Source organism: Danio rerio, chromosome 24 (genome assembly GCF_052040795.2).
Source record: "Danio rerio strain M-AB ecotype USA chromosome 24, GRCz13ab, whole genome shotgun sequence".
In the NCBI taxonomy this organism is placed as follows: Eukaryota; Metazoa; Chordata; class Actinopteri; order Cypriniformes; family Danionidae; genus Danio; species Danio rerio.
The window spans coordinates 38,032,501-38,042,500 of NC_141044.1; the positions used below are offsets into that span (position 1 = coordinate 38,032,501).

Genomic DNA, 10,000 nt, shown 5'->3' on the forward strand with positions numbered 1-10,000 from the left:
ATTTTAAGTTTGTATTGCATCCTCTTAAAATATTAGCATGTTTTGCACAATTTTTATGCTATAAGTTTATTTTAGTAAGCACATATTTAATTTTTGTTCAACACTAGGCTTTATGACATATTTCGCAAAATGTTTCGATTGAGCAGCAGTTATTAGTATGGTTATGATAATTAAACAAGCTTTGATAAATATATTGAACATTTTCTTGAAAAACACATAAACAGTACTTTTTTCATTATGTACTTTTTCTGGTTTAAATCATTAAATATAGAACATTAAAAATCAATTCTTTTTAAATATTTTTTAAATCAAATGATAATTTGCAAACAAATAATTTTACATAAGGTTGTGGCATAAATAGTCCATATACATAGTAGATTTGTGCTTTATTTAGATCTGTTTACCTTTAAGAATGATAATAATAATAAAAATAATAATAATAATAGTACTAATAATAATAATAATAATCAAAATAATAATAATAATATTCTAAGGATGATAATAGTATATGATATAAATTAATAATAAAAATAATAATATAATATTAATATTAATAATAATGATGATGATAATAATAATGATATAAATTAATAATAATAATAATAATAATATATAATATATTAATAATAATAATAATAATTATGATAATAATAATGATATAAATTAATAATCATAAAAAAATTTATAATAAAGATGATAATAATAATGATATAAATTAATAATAATGATAATAAATTATTATTGTTATTATTATTTTTAATAATAATTTATATCATAATTATTATTATTAATTTATATAATTATTATTATCATCCTTATTATTGTGATTATTTGTATTTATTCGATAACTATTAATAATAATAATCAAATAAAGTAACTAACAATTCTTATTGTTTTTATTATTTTTTATTAATAATTATTATTATTTCATTATTATTAATACATTTATGTATTTATTTAATTTATTAATAATAATAATTTATTTATTAATACATTTATTTATAAAACACCTTTATATTTAGACAGTGTCCCAGTGTAATTAATGTAATCGGTCCCACTTTATAGGAAGTGGCCTTAACTAATATGTACACTGAAATGAATAAATCGTTACAATGTGATTGTTGTGTAAATACATGTTTTTACATTGTACTTATACTTCACTAAATACCTGCATGTAATTACATCTGTAATTAATTTCTGTAATTACATTTATAATTGCACTTTTGACCATCCCTTAGACCTTAACCCACCTTAAACCTACCCATACCACCAAACCTTTCCCAACCATACTCATATGCCACCTTAATAGCTTCAGAAATCTTCTGCAACACATAATGAACACAGTACGTATGTTGTATTTATATTTTTTATTTATATTTATACTTAAAGTGGGACCGTACTATCTGAAGCATATCTGTATCCAACATTTTCTCTTTGTATTCCCAAAAGTTGAGCAATATTTAATATACATCAATAATATTAAAGACTCAGTTAGAGTTTTTGGTCTATTCTTAGTCTCTAAAAGTCATTTGTTAACAAAGGATGGATGATCTGTGAGAGGATAACTCAAAAAGCTTTACTGATTTATTTACAGTTTAACATAAGTTGCTCCCATAAACCACACAAAAGGATTATATGATGTAAGAATAAAGGAGGATGCGATTACTGGAGTAATAATAGATGAGGGTATCAGTAATTTCACTGTTTGTGTGTGCGTGTGTTCTAGACTCTCCCCGCACCGAGAAGAAAGACATCAAATGTCCGACCCCAGGCTGCGACGGGACGGGTCACGTGACAGGCCTCTATCCTCATCACCGGAGTCTGTCTGGATGTCCTCACAAAGTCCGCGTGCCCCCAGAGAGTGAGTCTGTGCTCCTGTTACGCATCGCTTCCTGAGGACATTACACACATTTCCTCCCTTCACAGCGGCGCAATGCAAACAGAACAAATACAATTAGCCATAACAACACTGTGATCATTTTCAGCCCATAAATATTCATGGCGTGCTAATGATCAAGGTTTAGTTGTACAGATAGTGGGGATAAAAGATTACACGGTGACTGCTTAACTAACCACGCACTGCTATATTCACATTTGTGCAGACGGGGGTATTATTTAATAGCTATTTTGTTACAGTTTGGATTTTTTAATTGTAGCTTAGTTACATTTTTCTAAGTAATTTTAAAATAAACCTTTAAAAAAAGAAATAAATTAAATTAAATTTAAATTTAATATTTTTTTACAATTTAATTTCAATGGTTTGAGTATTAAATTAAAAATCCCATTTATTGTTGCTAATTTTTTGTAATTAATTGGGTTGTTGATTGGGTAATTTAATAATTCTGAAAACTAATTCTGAAAACGTAGCCCTATATACATTTCTGGAGATGGCATATTATGTAGCCAGAAGCACGAATGGCTGCATTTTGTTTTTAAAAAGAATGCTACAGGGCAGTATGACGTCTTCTTTTTCGTGCTTACCTCGTGTAGACGTCTTTCGCGCTGTTACCAGCTTGTCCAGTAGCTCGGCATGTATGTTCACGGATTTGAGACTTGAAGAGGAGTTGACCGCAACGATGGGGTCTGGTTTCAAAAAGCGGGTGAGACAAAAACAGAAGCCAAAAATAAATAATAAACAAGTAAATAACAGAATGAGAATGTGGTAAAAGCTGAAAACATGGTAAAAATCAGGTGAGGACTTTTTTGTCTGAATTGTTTTTGAAAACACTATCGGTTGGGTTTAGGGAAATGGGCGGGCGGGTCAATTGGTGCTTTTGAAAACACTATTGGTTGGGTTTAGGGAATTGGGTGGGCGGGTTAATTGGTGCTTTTAAAACACTTGGTTGTGTTTAGGGAAGTGGGTGGGCGGGTCAATTGGTGCTTTAAAAACAGTATTGGTTGGGTTTAGGGTAGTGGGTGGGCGGGTCAATTGGTGCTTTTAAAACACTATTGGTTGGGTTTAGGGAAGTGGGTAGGCGGGTCAATTGGTGCTTTTAAAACACTATTGGTTGGGTTTAGGGAAGTGGGTGGGCGGGTCAATTGGTGCTTTTAAAACACTATTGGTTGGGTTTAGGGAAGTGGGTGGGTGGGTCAATTGGTGCTTTTAAAAACAGTATTGGTTGGGTTTAGGGAAGTGGGTGGGCGGGTCAATTGGTGCTTTTAAAACACTATCGGTTGGGTTTAGGGAAATGGGCGGGCGGGTGAATTGGTGCTTTTGAAAACACTATTGGTTGGGTTTAGGGAAGTGGGTGGGCGGGTCAATTGGTGCTTTTAAAAACACTATTGGTTGGGTTTAGAGAAGTGAGTGGGCGGGTCTATTGGTGCTTTTAAAACACTATTGGTTGGGTTTAGGGAAGTGGGTGGGCGGGTCAATTGGTGCTTTTTAAAACACTATTGGCTGGGTTTAGGGAAGTGGGTGGGCGGGTCAATTGGTGCTTTTAAAACACTATTGGTTGGGTTTAGAAAAGGAGGAGGGTGGGTCAGTCAGTCAGTCAGTCGACAGCGGTTTCTGGTGGATTTAATAAATCATAAGACTGTCATAGAACCTTTATAATCACGGCATGAAAAATAAAATAAAATTTGCATTTCAGGTTTTACCTATCCACATAATGCTGCACCAAGCTCCAAAGTTTTTTTCCTTAAAGACATTTTCAGTCGTCACCACAACAGAGGATTGATTTATTTATATATTTTCCAGTGGTATGCAAATTAAAAACTGTATTCTGGAAGCAACTTTTGACTTGCTGTTTTCTCCATTTGAGAGTAGCACAACAAACATTGGCCATTAAACAGTGATGTGACAAAAGGAACAGAAAATGTAATTAAGTTTTTCCCCCCTGTTTTTCCCTCCAATATGAAAGCATGTACTCCTAAACCACAAGCAGCATTTCTGCGAATCAAAGGAGCCGCGGATGGAGCCTAAATAGACGAGCACATCCTCCAAACTAATTATGAAAACTTAAGGGATAGGACTTCAACAATGTGCGTCTGCCTCTTAAATGGTCATCAAAATAGTCGTGATGTTTATGCATGTTCATATTTGACGGAGACAAATATGGTTCAGACTGAAAAGGGGAAGCTTTTCAAACAAGCTTCAGCAAACTTTCTTTAAGGAAATGTCTCGTTTTCTCTGTGAAGCTTCACTGTTATATTGTTGTGTTGTTTCTTTTAGTTCTGGCCATGCATGAAAACGTCCTCAAATGTCCGACGCCTGGATGTACAGGAAGAGGTCATGTTAATAGTAACCGTAGCACGCATAGAAGGTGAGGACGAGGAAAACAGCCTGATTAATCTGCCAATTGCACACTAATCGTTTTCTGTTTTTCATATTGTCTTTGTTTTGTGTCATTGTCAAACCGGTTGGATTTTTCAGGGAATTTTATTGTTGCATTTTCAATTCATTTAATATATTTTTGTACAATTTATTTATTTATTACAAAAATATATGGGTGTGTTATTAATTTAGATTTTTTTAATTCAATTTTTGCATTATCTTGTTAGATAAAACATTATTTTTACCCTTGATTATAATTTTGAGATTCTTAAGTCAGATTTTATTTGTTGTTGTTTTTGTTGTTATTACCGAAGCGCTTATATCTGTTATTTTATTTTATTTTTTTTACAAAAATGTCATTACCAAACGTCACCAAAGTTGTTTCATGAAGCATCATTAAAATGGAAGTAAATAAACAATAATTATTAGTGATAGTATGTATTAAAATTAATTTAGCATTACATTTTTTGGGGTCTGGTGTTATTCATTTTTTAATTATTATTTTTACCCTTGATTGAAATTTTGAGATGTTTATGTCAGTCTTATATAAGATTGTATTTGTTATTGTTATTACCAAATGTTTTATATCTGGTCATTTAATATATATATATGCTTTTATATATATATATATATATATATATATATATATATATATATATATATATATATATATATATATATATATATATATATATATGTATATGTGTATATATATATATATATATATATATATATATATATATATATATATATATATATATATATATATTTATTTATTTACTTATTACAAAAATGAAATTTGTTTGAAATAATTAAGCTCATATTTTTATTCCATTTTTATTTTATCTTATAAGATGGAATTAAGTTATTTGATTAAGTGCCATTAAAATTAAATTAATAAAAAATATTGGTGATAATATATTTAAAAATATTTTTGCATTTAAAAAAACATATTTTTAGAGATTTAGTTCATATTTAGGTATGAAGTTATTTGTTTTTTTATATATTATTTTTTTTTACCATTGATAATAATTTTGAGATGTTTGTGTAATTTTTTAATATGAGATCTTTGTTTTGTGTCATTACCAAACAGCTTTTTTTCTTTTCATTTTAATCAATTTGGTTTTACAAAAATTTTAGCTTTTTTTTTAGTTGATTGTGTTATTCATTTACAGATTTATATTCCATTATTATTATTATTATTATTTTTAGAGGTCCTTAACATTATCAATATAAGTGGTAATGACATATGATGACATGGTATTGTACAATAAAATAAAAAACATTATGTTATACATAATAGACAATTAGGTTCATATTTTAGTATGATTCCTTTATTTAAGAACATTTTATGTCAGTTTACAGGTAGGGACAAGGAAAGCAGACTGCTTATTTTCCAATGATACTGTATAAACTACATTCATATACAAGCAAACATCCCAGTTTCTAAGCAATTTGTCCATCTGTGTTCTTATGTGTATTCAGGTGAAGATTGGATTACAATTTTATGCTATTTTATTACCAGTGGATCATCTCAATGCATGCACTTATGATAACCAGAAGATTATAATGCTTTAATGTGGACACTAGTTATCAATATAGTTATCTTTCTTGCTGTATAAACACCTTTACTCTCTTTTGGACAGATGCTCAGATTGAAACCACCTTAAAGTGTCACATATGTTAATTTATCCCCCCAAAAAAGAGATGCTCTTGCAATTAAAACTCGGATCTTTGCTTAAAAGGAAAGTTTCAACACTTAACTAGACTATAAAACAATGTGATGTTTATTGCATAGAAACTATTGGATTCTTTTTAATTGTACAATTACTCCTGAATGAACCCAGATTCAATTAAAATAAAGTTAACAACCCGATGGAGTCTAACTTCACTCTTGTGGTGTCTATGTTCTTATAGTCTCTCGGGTTGTCCGATCGCAGCCGCTGAAAAGATCTCCAAACCTCAGGAGGATCCTGTAAAATGCAGACCGACGGCAGAGAGAATGACCAGGTAATGAACCGTCTAATTGAGGTCAAGCGATATGTCCATTAATCATCTTTCTGAAAAGACCCTCAAATTTTTCTGAGTAAATAATTGGGATTTATTAAGAGCTGAAGTATATTTCTCTAGTTGATTGATTCAATCAGGAACTGCAAACATGTTAGAGATTTACAAACAACTTTTCAAAACTGTTATGTTTAAATTTGGAAATGAGGCATTATTTAAGTAAATCTATGCTAATTTGCATGCATTTTTTAGTACAGAAATTGGGTAAAAATTGGATGAAGTACAGATATTTACAAATAAGGGATTTTACTAGGAAAAATGTTCCTGGTTTTGAAAATATATCCATACACCAGACACTTGAGAATATAACAAAACACAGCCCAATAGAAAAAGGTACAGTCTCTTTTTTCTATAACTTATTATTGGATGAGGTTAATTCAAACACTGACAAAATTAGGAAAGAGTGGAAAAATGAGCTAAATACAGTAATATCAGATGATTCATGGGAAGATTATCTTTCCAAAATTCATGATTGCTCTATCGACACGAGACACAGACTGATTCAATTTAAAGTTGTCCACAGACTGCATTATTCTAAAGTGAAATTAAATAAGATTTTTCCAAATTCTTCCTCATTGTGCAACAAATGTAAAAACTCTGAAGGTACACTGGCTCACTCATTCTGGTCATGCCATAAAATTAGTTCATTTTGGCAGAGCATTTTTAATTTTATATCTGAAGTATACGGGATAAGTCTGTCACCAGATCCAAAATTGGGCATTTTCGGAGACACCTCAGAAATAGGAGATAAATATATATCACAGGCAGTATCTTTGTGTGTGATATTAGCAAAGAAAATAATTTTACAAAATTGGAAGTCAGATTATGTGCCTGTGTTCGAAATTTGGGTTAGGAGCTTAAGTTACGTGTTGCCCGTGGAGGAAAGACAAACAAACTAAACACATTTTTAAAAATCTGGAGCCCAATTATGTTTTATATCAGTAATGCTAACTTGTAACTCTTTATAAGTGAGTCTGGAGTAAGTCAAATTGTGGAGCCTATGCATTTCTCTGTAAATTATTTTGTTTCATATTTAATTCTATTTATTTCCTTATGCTTTCTGGATGATGTTGTATTATGTTGTGTCTGACTATTTGTGTATTTTGAAATGGCCTTTGTAAACTCCCCCCCCCCCCCTCCCTTATTTATTAATTTTTTTATGTTGTTTGTTGTTCTGTTTATGTTATTGATTATTTCTTATGCTAAAAACAATAAAAAGATTATTAAAAAAAAAAACATTGGATGAAGTTGCTTAAATGCTCATTACAGTCAAATGTTTGGAAATCTCTTTTTTACGCCATAATTCAGAAAATACTGTAAACTAGGGATAATATTGCTCGATTGCATTCAGTATTGCATACAGTATTATACAGTAGTAGTTATTTTTTTCTCCATTTCTCCATCTTATTTCATTTTACTAAACATTGATTTTTTTCTCCGTCTTATTTAATTGTTGCTATATGTAAAATATACATTTTGCTGCTCCTGAAATATGTTGACTCACCAAAGTGCAGTCAGTTCCTTTAATTGACCAAGATGTTATATCCCAATCAAACGAATGGTATTGTGCCAGCACATTTTGTACATATAAACTGTACAAAATCGTATGCTTTTTTTTTTGCAAGTATTCTACAATTTCATTTTGAGAAAAATGTTGGATAATTCAAGAAACGTGCAAATCGTTGCCTCCTAATTAATAAAACATCAGTATTGGCCTAGTAGTCAGATTTATGCCGATATATTGATAGCTTTCAAATGTATCCAATATCGGTTAATAAATATCAGTGGCAGATACATTGGTGCATCATATTATTGTGAATATACCGATACCATTATATAAATCCAATATTTGTCAATAAATATCAATGACCGATACATTGGTGCATCATATTATTGTTGATATCAATATTGTTAAATTAATCCAATACCAGCTGATAAATATCAGTGGCTGACACATAGGAGCATTATATTATTGTAGATATACCTATATTTTAAAATTAATTCCTAATCAGTCGATAAATATCGATGGCTGATATATCAATGTATTGTATTATTGTGAATATACCAATACCATTATATAAATCCAATATTTGTCAATAAATATCAATGACCGATACATTGGTGCATTATATTATTGTAGATATATCAATAGTGTTAAATTAATCCAATAACAGCTAATAAATATCTGTGGCTGACAAATAGGAGCATTATATTATTGTAGATATACCTATATTTTAAAATTAATTCCTAATCAGTCGATAAATATCGGTGGCTGATATGTCAATGTATTGTATTATTGTGAATATACCGATACCATTATATAAATCCAATATTTGTCAATAAATATCAATGACCGATACATTGGTGCATTATATTATTGTAGATATATCAATAGTGTTAAATTAATCCAATAACAGCTAATAAATATCCGTGGCTGACAAATAGGAGCATTATATTATTGTAGATATACCTATATTTTAAAATTAATTCCTAATCAGTCGATAAATATCGGTGGCTGATATATCAATGTATTGTATTATTGTAGATATACTGATATCTTTAAATTAATTCAAAATCAATTTATAAATATTAGTGGCTGATACATCGGTGCATTATAATATTGAAAATATACCGATATCTTTAAATTAATTCCACATCAGCCGATAAATATCGGTGGCTGATATATGAGTGCATTATATTATTGTAGATATACAGAAATCTTTCAATTAATTTAAAATCAGTTGATAAATATCCGCAGCTGATACATTGGTGCATATAATTATTGGCAATATACCGATATCTTCAAAATAATCCAATATCGGTTGATAAATATCGGTGGCTGATACTTTTGTGCGTCATATTACTGCCAATATACAGATAGCTTTAAATGAATTCTGTATTGGTTGATAAATATCGGTGACCAGTACACTGATGCATCCCCACTGTAAATTGTTAAACTGTAGACTAAACAAATAAACACTTCATGAAGAGGCAAAAAGGCCAAAATCTCAAAACTGACATGGAATTTTTTTTTTTTTTTGCCCATAGTGTCTCATCTTAAAAAGTCTGTATGATGCTTTGTAATATTTAAGACATCTAAGATTAACAGAGCTCCTTTTTTCATTCAGACCTTTAGGAAACATGAAGAAATTTGACTTCACATACAGATTTGCACATCCTATGGCAGCGCTGCAGGCCAGCATGGCCAAAGACATAGACAAGTTCAATAAAGGCCACTTCGACTACGCCAGTTTTGACGCCCAGGTCTTTGGCAAGCAGGCTCAGATGGCATCCGAGCAGAGTCACGAATCTTCACACTTTCCTGACTGTGAGTGTCTATTTTGTTTCAAATCAAAGGTTAACCAGCATGCACTGACATTACTGTTTAAAAAAAAATGAAGTTGTTTTCTTATAACTTCAAGCAGTAGATGTAGAGTCACTTTTTAACACAACATGCAATCCATTCTATGAAGCAACTTGATTTGAACCAATAATCAACAACCTACCAACCACATAGCAACACTCTTGCCTCATGTTAGATAGCTGTGCACATGAATTCACCATTCACTTTAATAGGAACATTAAACTAAATACGAACCATGTTGATATTTACATTCAGTATGTGGTGTATATGTTAATAGTTTAATAAATTATAACATT

General features: G+C 30.4%; 1 protein-coding gene across 4 annotated transcripts in view; it reads left to right on the forward strand.

The window, feature by feature from the left end:
- st18 (ST18 C2H2C-type zinc finger transcription factor) overlaps nt 1-10,000 on the forward strand; it is a 107,274-nt gene that overhangs the window by 66,054 nt on the left and 31,220 nt on the right. For all 4 annotated transcript variants that reach the window (XM_087310081.1, XM_087310083.1, XM_087310082.1 and 1 more), the window contains exons 7-10: nt 1,727-1,861; nt 4,172-4,262; nt 6,191-6,283; nt 9,469-9,668. In XM_087310081.1, the coding sequence (XP_087166207.1) occupies nt 1,727-1,861; nt 4,172-4,262; nt 6,191-6,283; nt 9,469-9,668 (519 nt within the window). The remainder of the gene's footprint in view (nt 1-1,726; nt 1,862-4,171; nt 4,263-6,190; nt 6,284-9,468; nt 9,669-10,000) is intronic.